The sequence below is a fragment of the Phascolarctos cinereus genome, unplaced genomic scaffold (assembly GCF_003287225.1).
Source record: "Phascolarctos cinereus isolate Bilbo 61053 unplaced genomic scaffold, phaCin_HiC Scaffold_3;HRSCAF=262, whole genome shotgun sequence".
NCBI classification, from domain to species: domain Eukaryota; kingdom Metazoa; phylum Chordata; class Mammalia; order Diprotodontia; family Phascolarctidae; genus Phascolarctos; species Phascolarctos cinereus.
The window spans coordinates 75,885,285-75,898,177 of record NW_027555736.1 but is presented as its reverse complement, the minus strand read 5'-3'; the positions used below and the strand labels follow the sequence as shown (position 1 = coordinate 75,898,177).

At 39.3% G+C, this 12,893-nt stretch overlaps 1 protein-coding gene across 3 annotated transcripts in view; it reads left to right on the top strand.

Moving 5' to 3' along the window:
• Positions 1 to 12,573, top strand: part of ENTPD1 (ectonucleoside triphosphate diphosphohydrolase 1) — a 110,916-nt gene extending 98,343 nt beyond the window's left edge. For all 3 annotated transcript variants that reach the window (XM_020996784.2, XM_020996783.2, XM_020996782.2), the window contains 2 exons: positions 642 to 779; positions 3,945 to 12,573. In XM_020996784.2, the coding sequence (XP_020852443.1) occupies positions 642 to 779; positions 3,945 to 4,151 (345 nt within the window). In that variant the 3' untranslated portion in view covers positions 4,152 to 12,573. The remainder of the gene's footprint in view (positions 1 to 641; positions 780 to 3,944) is intronic.
• Positions 12,574 to 12,893: the final 320 nt, after the last annotated feature.

Below are 12,893 nucleotides of genomic sequence, written 5' to 3'. Positions count from 1 at the left end.
TGCATTTTCAGTTGACTCCATTGGTCCATGTTCTCCTTTGTCCTACACAATGTAGTATGCGGTAGGGTGAGGCAATAATTCTAGACTCCACAAAGAGATATCCTCAATAGAGAAGGCCCAAGGTATGTGCTCTTGAACCAGTGGAAAAATAGTAGTCTCACTCCCACTTCTCACCGAGAATAGGACCATAGATTTAGAGCTGAAAGAAATATTTAGACCTAGTTCAGGGGTTCTTAACTTGGGGGCCACAGACCTCAAAGGGTCTGTGGGTAGATTTCAAGATCATTTATGAACTTGGATAGGAAACAAAATTTATTTCAATATAATTGATTTCTTTTGCAGTCCTTGTATTTATTTTACACATTTAAAAACATTATTCTGAGGAAGGGGTCCATAGACTTCACCAAAATGCCAAAGGGGTTCATGGTACAAAAATGGCTACAAACCCTAGATCACTCTCAATAGCTCAGCCTCCTGCCCTTCTCAAAGCTAGGCTTAGGGACTTTCAACCTGTTTCATTTGGAGACTGCAATCCCAATTACCTTACTCTTGATCAGCACTATAATTGGAAACTAGGTCTCTTGACAGGTGTCTATTGTAGTCAAATAAAGTTAAAAATCTTTTTTTTTTTCCTTTCAAAGGTGAAAGCACAATTTCCTAACATCAAAGTGAAGTACCTCAGTGAATATTGCTTCTCTGGGACCTACATTCTTGCCCTCCTACAGCTAGGATATGGATTCACTGAGGATAACTGGAAAAATATCGAGTTTATGGGCAAGGTAACCACTGTGTATACATGGGGAGAGAGAGATTGGGGGGAACATATGCTACAGTCAGAGTCTCGGGGGCATGAAAGTGGATGTCTTTTCTTGGGCATCACCCTCATGATGCTTTGGCCCATTCTATTTAATTACCTTTTTTTTTTTGTCTATTTGACTGTGTTTTGTTTTGTTTTTAATCTAAGCAAATATATGTGTATGTATATATGTATGTATATAAGTATGTGTGCTTGTGTTTAAGTGTGTGTATAAAAACCTCTTCCTAGGTTTTCCCTCCCACAATCTGTCTGTATTGTGACCTGAGCAGGATCACTCAACCAGCGAGTGAATATTTATTAAGCACTTACTATGTGCTGGGCACTGTACTAAGGATGTGAAAGCACTGGGGATACAAAAAGAAGCAAAAGACAGTAGCAACCCTCAAGGAAGTTACAGTCTGATGGGATAAGGAAAGTCATAAACATTTATTAAGGTCCTATGTACCATGTGCCTGGTATCCAGAAGTACTTTACAAATATTATTTCATTTGATCCTCACAACAATCCTGGGAGATAGGTGACATTATTATCCTCATTTTATAGTTGGGGAAACTGAGGCAGAAGAAGGTTAAGTGATTTATTTGGCCAGGATCAAACAAACAATAAGTGTCTAAGGCTGGATTTGAACCCAGGTCTTCCCAACTCCAGGTCTAGTGCTCTGTGCACTATGGTACCATCTAGCTGCCACCTTCCCTTTGTCAAATGCTTTATGGTTCTATAAAAGCACTTTCAGAATCACACTGGGGGCTTACAGTAAACCCATGAAGTAGGTAAGGCATGTATGATTATTTTCATTTTACGTATTAGAAAACTGAGATTCAATAATAATAGCTTGCCAGATTAGGCCTTGAAACTAAGTCTCCTGATTCCCAATCCTTTTAAAGGCCTTCATGATCTGACTCCAACCTACCTTTCAGGTTTCTTATACCTAACTCCCCATGGACATTCCAGCCAGATTTGTCACCTTATTTTTTCCTGCACAAGAGAGTCCCATCTCCTAGCTCTCTGCCTTTATCCCCCATGCCTTGAATGTACTTCCTCATGCCCTCCATCTATTCGAATTTCTTTTTGCTGTTCGTTTGATGAGCCATGTCCAACGAACCACACAGCACACCAGGCCCTTCTGTCCTCCGTTATCTCCCAAAGTCTGTCCAACCTCACGTGCGTTGTTTCTATTGTTTCTGTGACACTATCTATCGGTCTCATTCTCTGCCATCTCTTTTTCCTTTTGCCCTCAATCTTTCCTAACATAGGATCTTTTTTAGGAAGTCCTATCTTCTTGTTGTTGTTGTTGTTTTGGCTAGTCAATGGGGTTAAGTGATTTGCCCAGGGTCACACAGCTAGTAAGTGTCATGTGCTTGGTCTGAGGCCATATTTGAACTCAGGTCCTCCTGAATCCAGGGCCGGTGCTCTATCCACTGTGCCACCCTAGCTGCCCTGGAAGTCCTATCTTCTTATTGTGTGGCCAAAGTATTTAAGCTTTGGCTTCAGTTTGACTTTCCACTATATGGCCGGAATTAATTTCTTTAAGGATTGACTGATTTGATCTCCTTGCTGTTCAAGGGACTCTCAAAAGTCTTCTCCAGCCTCCTTCCACACTCAGCTCAAATGCCCTTTCCAACAGGAAGCCTATGATCCTCCTAAGTTGCTGGTGTCCTTTTAATCTATGTTGTTTTTATTTTTCTGTGTCCATGTTCCTCCCTAATGGAATATAAACTCCTTGAGGACAGGAAGTATTCCACTTTTGTCTTTGTATCTTAATCCTACACACAGTAGGAGGAATTCAATATATATTTTGTCGAATGAATTGTCACAATGCCTTTTAGCACTATTGCTTTCCAAATTAACTGATGCAGTCATTCATGGAAAAGTACAGCTTTTAAAAGGCAAATACATTATCCAAGATAAAAATTAAAGCCAAATAACAAATGCTGGAAAGAAACTCTTTCGTTGAGATTCTCAGCTGTTGTTGCTTAAGACTGGGTTGTTGTTTTTATGTTGTTGTTTTGTTTTGTTTTGTTGGTGGGAGGGAAAGGAGAAACAAAAACTCTACATAAGTAGCTACTTAAGAGCTAAAAATGAATAGTTACTTCATCACAGGAATATTGAAGGTTTGATGGCTGACTCACAGAGGGTTTGGTAGCCCTGTTACTTCTGTACATTGCATGTATCTAAAATCTCCAAACATCTGAGAAAGAGTGTTTTTGTGCTTTCACAGAGACACATATCCTTCTCCCCTTTGGCTTTTGTTCTGACTCTGATCATGTTAATGTCATAAACTCTATCCTTAGATACAGTACAGCACCCCATCCCCATTCGTCCTTCCAATACCTCTAGAATGAGGCTGTGTACCTTCCTCAAGAGACTGTAAACTGGTTGTCCAAGGGTTAACAAGTCTTGATCTAACTTACATTAGACACTAGGTGGTCACAGGTAAATATGTCCAAGACTATCAAGATCCTTGAGGGACCTTGATACTCAACAAGCATTTATTAAGTGCTTACCAAGTGCCAGGCATTGTGCTAAGTGTTGGGAATACAAATACAAGTAGAAAGAAAGACAGCTCCTGCCCACAACAAGCATCCATTTTAACGGAGGAGGCCAACACATAAAAGGAGGAGTTGGGGAGACAGGGAATGGAGGGGTCATGGTAGAGAAAGTCTGGAATGCAGCTTGAAGAATACAGAGGTCATGCACCCCAAACCAAGAATACAAGTTTAGGGTTTGATCTCCATTCTCCTGAGAGACTAATGAGAAAGTCAGTATTCTTGATTGCTACTAAGACTCACTGGGGTCATTAAGTCCTAATCCTTACTTTCTGATCCCTTGTTACTAATTCACTTGCTTTAAATCAGTTCAAATATAAAATTCATAAATTTAGAAAATATTACTGGCACCATGTTTCTTAAACAGTCTCTTCCTCAGGGCCCATACATACAGTAGTTATTTAAAAATTAATGCTTATTGAATGGATGAATGAATGTCCTATAGCTAAGTATAAATGTGGATAAGGTTGTTGAATGATCAGTACAGAAGGTGGGTGGTGTTTTGTTGTTGTTTTTTAAATCAAACCTTGAATAACAAAATTTCCATCCTGCCTAACCCCTCCCCCTCTTTCTGTCTCCAGATTAGTGGAAGTGATGCCGGATGGACTTTGGGTTACATGCTGAACTTGACCAACATGATCCCAGCAGAGCAGCCTTTGTATCCGCCTCTTCCCCATTCGACGTACATCTTCCTCATGGTCCTCTTCTCACTGCTCCTGGCGGCTGTGTTCTTCATCGGCTGGCTTATCTTTCGAAAGCCTTCATGCCTTCAGAAAGGAGCTGTATAGCAAGTCAGTCTGAGTTCTGCTGGGTAGAATATGACAGAAACACTTATAAGGAGGACTTTTCTCCCTCCTGCAACTTCATGCTGCACTCCTTCCTCGGGGTCAGTCTTTACCAGCACAAAGCTTCCCTTGACTTCTGCTGCACAATTTTTCTCAGGAGGGTATCTTGCTATCTGTGTCCCATGCTTCATGGCAAAAATCCAGCATCTCCTTGTCCTTCTTTCTTTTTCACCTTCTTTCTCCTGTGTGTTTTGTGCTTTTGTGGGTCACAAGGATTCTCCATTTTTTCAGAACTTTGCATTCTTTTGGAAGAGAAGAGATGATGAAGCTACAAATCAGCCACAGTTGCCGGGGAAAGGGCAGTGGGGCTACATGGGGAGGCTGGAGTGGCTGGAAATACCTCATCTCAGGAATTGTTTGAGTTCCTTGGGATTCTCCTGCCCCATTTATGAAGAACAGATGGTGCCTCTGTATGGAGCAGAGTCAAATGGGCTCTGTAGGAAAAGTTCTTAGACTAGGCCGATATTGGTTAGGGCCAAAGAGTATCACATGGTCATCTTCTGTGGTAGTTTGACAATGCTTACCTCAGAACCATACTGTGCCATCGCTGAGATGTGAGCTCCTGGGGGCAGCCCCATCTCTGACAGTGCAGAGTTTATTCTGAGAGCTGCTAAACATATAGACATACCAGTCCTAGGGCACATATCATGGCAGGTGTGTGTGTATGTATGTCAGGATTAAAGATATCTTTTCAACTCAGGGTTGGGAGTAGCACATCTTAATGCTGTATCAGGCCTTAGCATGGGGAGAGTCATACTAGCTTTGGATGAAAGTGGAAAAGTCTATGTATCGGTTGTAGAGCAGAGATTCTCAGACTTTTCTGTCTCAGGACTCCTTTACACTCTTAAAAATTATTGAAAACCATGCCCCACCCTACAAAGACTTTTTGTTTGTGTGGGTTAAATCTGCTGATGTTTACCATATTAGAAATCAAAATGTCAGTATTATTATAAATATAGTTCTGACCTCCTAGACTCCCAGACTCCTTGGGGTCCCCAGACCATACTTTAAGAACTGCTGCTACGGAGCAACAGGTCATTAGGTTGTCATGACAATCTGCAGTAAGGTTAATTAACATACTTCAAAAAACAGTGATGTAGCCCTTGCCTTCGGACTTCTTTTCCTTTTGTAGGAGATGCATGTGTTGTTAATTCTGGGTGGGGTGGGGGAAAGGAGGAGGATGAAGAATCCCTGTGCCACCTACCTCCATGAACTGTTATAAGCATTGCCTCATAGGCAAGAATAATGGTGCATGACTTTGACCTTGTTCCAAGATCTCTGACTTCTCCTTCACTGGGCTCTTCATGGAGTAGGTGGCCCTTTTCCCCAAGAACAACAGATCTGCTTTTCAATATGTCCAAAGAGTATGACCTGTGAGGAGGGAAACACCTTCTCTTCTATAGTTATCCCCAGCTGAACCTTCTTGACCTCAAGCAAGAGTCAGACGCCAAATCTGGACATTTTAATCTTCTCTTATGACAAAGCAATTAATCCGTGATGGGAATCCCCCTCATTCCTGTTTGCCTTCTTCCCCAAATCTTGAGCAAAACCTGAGTCCTCTGGATCACTGAGTTCAAGTATGACAAACATACAAACATACACTCCAAGCCTATAAGACAACAGTCCCTTATGTTTATGTCATGCTTTGTTATCATAAAGTACTGCATTATCTTATTTGAGCTCCAGAACCACTTTGTGCAGGTATTATTTGTCCCATTTTACAGATGAAAAACTGAAGCTCAGAGAGTTTAAATGCATCAAGGTCACACAGCTAGCCTGTGGCAAAATTGGGGTTCAAACCCAGGTCTTCTGACTGCAAGTCTAGTGCTCTTCTGCTCTATCTCGCTCATTTTATAGGGGACTATCATGTAGCTGTGACCTTTAAACAGTATATGATGATGACAGCGAGAAAAAAAAATGAGAGGCTAAATAAACACTTCTTAGCATCTCACTTCTAAATCCCTTGACCAACTCAGTGCATTCCAAAGTCAATTTCTGACAACAGTGAGTTTCATCACACTTTTTGGTCACCAAGAAATTCAGGGGACAAGCTACTAGTCTCTACATCTCAGAAAAATGACGGAAAGATTTAGGCCAAGGCTCTGCTCAGCCCAAGTACCTCTCTAGAATCAAGTTAACATACAGGGGTAGGTCAGGGCAGATAGATATTTTGACATCGGACTTCTATCATCACTCGTTACGGATAGTTGCAATTCTTTCTAGAGCCTTAGGTCGAGAGAATGCTCTGGAATTTGGCAATCCCATTCCTTAAGAAAGGGTAGAGGGTGACGATGGGAGGGAGGAGTGAGATGTACTTGTGAGTGGCTTTTTTTTTCCATTATGGACCACAAAAGAAAAATCACAGTGATCTATATACCACCATAAAATCATATAACTAGTGTAGGGTGTTTTTTTTTTCTTCAGAGAAATAGAAAAGAATTCGACTGATATGCTTTTAATATTAAGAACAGAATACACACAGAAATTTATAACAAATAGTAAAAAGTAAATATCATATTGTGGTTTATGAGAAAGCTAGCCTAGGAATGGCAAAGAGGGTTAAGAGACATTCAGGGCAAGAAAAGACAGAGGTAGAGCAATATACCTGGTCAGAGAGAAAGCGTTTCTTCCCCCCCCCCCCATTTCCCCTAGTGGTGGGAGATACTTAAAGTCATAATTTATTTTTGCAACCACAAGTATTGTAATGTAGTTTCCATTGGACGTTTATTGCATTTGAGGTTTGAAGTAGTTTTTAACTAGGATTTTAGGAATTTTTGTTTAATATTCAGGTTTTGCTGCCTTTTAAGTGAGGATAAGTATCAGTTATTTTGTATCAGTACCTGAACAGTCTGGCAACCTCAGGAATATATATACATGTGCATATATACATACATACACACACATATATAGTAATCTTAATTCTGAGATAAGACAAAGAAAACAGATGTTAGTTTTTTAGTAATCAAGACAATTACTTAAATTATAAGTAAAAATTAAACTGATGAACAATTATTCAATTCAGTACTATATATTAAGCATCTGTTATGTTCGACAAGGAGAACTAGGAGAAAGAAAATACACTGTCTTCTTAGAGCAAAATACATAAAATAATGAAATTATAGTCTATTAAATGTCATTCTCAGCTAGCTTAAAGACACAGTTGTTTGCTATATTTAATGAGTTCCAAAAAAATGCTACATTAGAAATCAGCCTCGTCAACCTTTGAACCTCAGCTGTCATTAGTGTTGCAATATGACAGTAACTCATTGTTAGCTGTGAAATTGTTTATGCCAGTTAATGTCCTATTAATAGACCTAATTCAGAAGTATATTCTTTCTAATTAAAGATTTACTTCTCTTGCTTGGGGCTGTTTTCTTCCCTGAAGAGTCTCAGTGCGGACACCCCCTTCAGCTCAGATGGCCTCATATTTTAAACTGACAGAATTCCTTAAAGACTTATCTACCCATTTTCTTTCTCATTTATGCATGTGGTGCCCTGTATAATCCAAAAAACAACATTTCAGACAAAGATACAATAAAATTTAACAAAGCTGGTTTTGTCATAGCCATAACTGTGTTCTAATAGTGGGAGAAATGGTGGCCAAAAGACATTTCATTTTTGCGTATCTATTATAGGCTGGATCCAAGTACCCACACCCTTCCTTGTAAAATCAACATGAAACTCTAAATCAGGTGACATCATTCACTTGACCTTATAGATTTCCTCTGAAACAAGGATGAAAAGGGCTAATTCACTATGGGTTTCCTTGAGTGGTCTCTGATCAACACATAATTTACAGGTGTGCTGGCAGAGGAGTACCATATTTAGAAGTTTTGCAAAAGTCCTTTTATTAAATGAACCTGATGGTAGCTAGATTGGATGTGAACACTAGTATAAACTTTCAGACTGTATGTGTGTGCATGCATGTGTGTGCAGGTGTATATGTACATGCATGCACACATGTGTATGGTCTGGTAGTGTTTAATGGTCCAATAATGGCATTACTGACAGAAGTAAACAAGTTGACTCCAGGCTTTTGTATTATAAAGAGATACCCAGTAACAAAGCATCATCTGAAAAGTGCTTTGATGACATTCTTTACATCTTTGAATGAAGCCCTCTGAGAAGCTACGGCACCCCTCTTCCCTCCTATGACTTGAAATGAGGGAAAAGAAAGAGAAAAGGGGAGTGGAGAGGAAGGTAGGGAAGGGAAGAATCTGTACAGATAGGCAGGGACAGAGTGTACTGGGAACTATGCAGATGCTTAACTATTCAGGAAGTCTTATTGGAAAAAAGAGTCATACTAAGAGAATTGTATGTAAGAAAATTGTCTAAAAATGCAGCCTCTCACCAGGGGAACCCTTGGTTATTCACTTGTTCCAAAAATGCACTGAAACTTTATGGGACAGAAAAGCCATTTTAGAAGTGTCATAGCCTCCCTCTCTGCCCCCTCCAAAGGTCACTAGGTCAATCTTTTCAAACATCATTTCCCTTTTTTACTATACTTATATATGAAACTATAGTGATTCCCTGTTGCATCAAACATAAACTCTCAGTGGTATTCAAGGCTCTCAAGAGTAGTTTACTCGATTCCTTTTTTGCATCATCCATTATAGATCATAAGGTGCTTGACACATAGTAGGAGCTTAATAAATGTCTTTGAATGAATGAATACTCTCTTCAGCAGCTGACATCTGAAAAGTGTTCCTAGTCTTTGCTTAGGAGACAGAGTTTAACAGCAAGTACAACACACAACATCCAATTATCCATCGATTGATGGAAGTGCTTAAGGAAGAGGATAGAGGGACCATTGGAGCACATCAAAATACAAGCATAATTGTGTGAACTATACAATGACTTCTATTTGAAAATAATGAGGAGAAACATTAGTCCCTTCAATGTGGAGAAGATATTGTAAGTTATTTTAATATAAAATGTAATCATGTAATCATGACATTGTACATCACTAAAAGTGGTAAATAACATGAGACCTGAATTGAATGAATGAACTCCACAGCACGTGAACAGTGATGCCCAGTTAGGTAATTTAGTCTTTAATTTCACAGATTAGATTGAATTTTGGAGATGAAATTATTCAGTCTAACTCCCTTCTTTTATAGGTGAGAAAATTTAGACCATGATTGTAAAACGGCTTGACCTAAACCACTCATCTACTTGGTATACACAGTGGGAGCTATAATCAATGTCTCCTAACTCCTGAGGCTTTTTTTTTAGGTGAGTGAGATAGGGAAATATAATCCACCTTCAGTGCTTTTCCTACAAAAATACAGTTCCATATTAAGAAGTAAGAATTTTTTTCTATTTTCCTTTTGAACACTGGAATGCATAGTATTCCAGTTTTATTAAAAACTGATAAAAACATAAATACCTAAGTACAAAATATCTATCCTTGCTTCTAGTTAACTGTGAGTTTTGGGGGTTTTTTCCCCTGCCTCTAGGCTTCACCAGCACCTTTTGAAGCCTTCTATTCTAACTTGTTTCTAGCTGCTATTCAGGAAGTAATTAATTATCTCTTTAACACCCCCTATACGAACACTAATTGCTCAATTTTCCTTCTGCCAAAGTACACTTTGCCTGCTCTTCAGGATATTTAGCTCCTTTGTGCTCTGTCTTTGCCACATATTTCCAAACTGTTATTTAAAAAGAATATAAACTTCCCTATATTCCATACTCCCTCCATCCAGGTAAATTGCTCTTCCATTTAATAATATGGCTTCTAATAATAGTATTAATGCTACTAACACTGTTAACAATGACATAAATGGTAACTGACTTTTCTGTACCACTATAAAATCTGCAAATAATTTATACATACACCTTTCTCTTCTGACAAGGTTAGAGCCACCCAGGAAAACATCATATATGAAACCAGGTTACACATGTTTCCTCACAAGGAATGAATTTGTAATGAGAAAGGTTTTGCAAGAAGTCAAGACTATGACACTAGCTTCCTGATGATGGGACATGGACACTCTAATGACTTGCGGGCACCCCAGTTGTGTGTTGCTGTACTGGGTTTTGTCTCGATCCGTTGCTTTGCTTTCTGTTCCCAATTCAAGGCAATGACTCAATCCTATTATGTCACTTGATCTACTGTTACAACATCTAGAATTGTTCTCATCATCTTTGTGTTTTGCTGCACTTGTTGTATTAAAGCAAAACACAGAAAACTCCATATTTTGGACCAACTACTCCTGAGTAACAGGTACAAAATTGAGATGCTAGAATTACTGGTCAGTCAATAAACATTTATTAAGCACCTACTACATGCCAGGCACTACACTAAGCTGGAGGAACAAACAAAAAAATGCAAATGGTCGTTCCTGACCTCAAGGTACAATCTAATGTGGAAGACAACAAGCAAACAAATTTCAACAAACCAGCCATATCCAGAATAAATAGGAAGTAAGAGAGCGAAAGTAATAGAATTAAGAAGGGTTGGGAAAGGCTTCCTGTAGAAGATGGGATTTAAGCTGAAGCTTGAAGAAAACCAGGAGGTGGAAATGAGGAGGGAGAACGTTTTAGGATGCAGGCATTTTGTGTACCAATAAGCATATGCATTTGATAGAAGAAATAAAGAGAATTAGCAAAGGGTGCATATTTTTAAAAACCTTCATTTTTAGCAAGATCTAATATACTAAGAAACAATATTTTCTCTAGGCTAAAACTTTTTTCCAGGCTTTTCTTCCCTTTAGGAAAGTGGATGAAACAAAAATTAAGGCCTTTTTTAGGAAAATGGATTAAGGGTAATAGTCAAACCTAACTCTTCTCTAGATGTGATCATTATCTCTTCACCTACCCAAAGTGCTTGGTCACCATGATTCACTTAAGGGTAGTATTCTTTTTTTTTTTCATTCAAAATTAAGATATTGATCCTAGGTCAGTTTGGCATGATTATATCCATCTTACAGATAAGGAAACAAATTGAGAGAAGTTAAGTGACTTTGGCAAACTCACACAGTGATGGTACCAAGATTACAGGTTCATAGGTTTTAGGGTTATAAATTACAAGCTGAAAGGGACCTTAGCAATCATGTAGTCATGTAGTAACAACTCTGCCATTTTGTGGATGAAGGAAATGAGCTCTAAAGACACTTGCTGAGTTATAGCCTTAGAAGAGAGCAAGATGCAAAACTTAGGTTCTGTGACACCAATTCCAGGGTTTTTTCATACCAATCTACTAATGCAACAGTGGATACCACCCTATCTTTCTCTCTGTTTACCTTCCTTATTTCTGGTTCATTCCCCCTATTTCTTTCCATGCTTTGTTTTTCTGGTGGCCACATCCAGGTTTCAAAACTACCATATTTCAGACTCTCTACGTGGGAATGAATGACATCTTGATAACCTGGCTAACACAGTGCCACGAATGTCTTAGTTTTGTCTTTATTATCTGATCAGTGGGAAAACAGCAGTTCCAAGTCCACATTCCTCTAAAAGAAAGGGCAGCTGGGGTAGAGAACTAAACAGGTGGACTTCGGCATAAAAGCAATGCCACACAAGATCAAAATATTATTGCTTCCAGAAGTGCAGGACATCAGAACTGGAAGAGACCTTAGAAATCATGGAGTCCAAGCCCCTCAGGAAACAGAGGCAGCCAGGTGGTATGATTGAGAGCTGAGCCTGGGCAAATCACTTAACTTCTGTCTGCCTCAGTGTCCTCAACTGTAAAATGAGAATCCTCCCAGGATTGGTTATGAGGATCAGATAATATTTGTAAAACACTTAGCATGGTGCCTGGCACATAGGAGATGCTTAATAAATGCTTCCCCCCCCCCCATCTATTACCTGAAGCTTGGAAGGGTAAAGTGGGTAAGTGGCAGTCATGACAAAAATTCAAGTCCCCAAACATCTAGTTCATTGATCTTTCCAGTATACTACACTTGGAGCCAATGATAAACAAAAATTCTAACATAGAAATAATTCCCTAAAATTCAACTATGTCAGTAGTTAACTACATCCCATTTTGTTTCTGTTTGGTTCACTCTCATCTTTGGCTCTTAATAATTCCTAGGCCAAGGATCTAAATGGAGACTGGAGCCACAAACTGTGGCTTCAAAAGTCCACCAATTGAATAGAATCACCAAAACTACAGAATCTCAAAGTTGGAAGGGATCATGTAGTTCAATCTATACCTGAACAGGAATCCCCTGTAACAAGTGAGACCATCCATCATCCTCTGCTTGAAGAACCTCAGTGATGAGGACCTCCTGATAAATCCCTTTCTACTGTGAGGGAGAGGGGCAGGAGAAAGAACTGAAATCCACATCTTTGTCACTTCCATTTACTGCTTTGAGTTCTGCCTTCTGGACCCAAGAAAAACAAATATAATTGTTTTTTCCCATACTGTGTCATGTGTAATTTTTTTCTTCTAGACATCTGTTAAATATTTGTCAGCATATTCCTGCTCTGAGGTCATTAGCTCAGGAAATTTGGTGGATGGTAATGCCCTTGGAAGGAGCAGGGAAATTTCAGGGGTGGGTGGGTTCTGGGAGAAACATGATAAATTGAGTTTGAGATGCGTCAAACATAAGACAAGAAGTCTGGGAAATCCAAAGATGTTCAAGAGGGAGCTGGTAATGCAGGACAGGATATCAGGAGAAATATTTGGGCTGGAGATAAGAATTTGGCAGCCGTGTAACCCATGTAGAGATGACAATCATA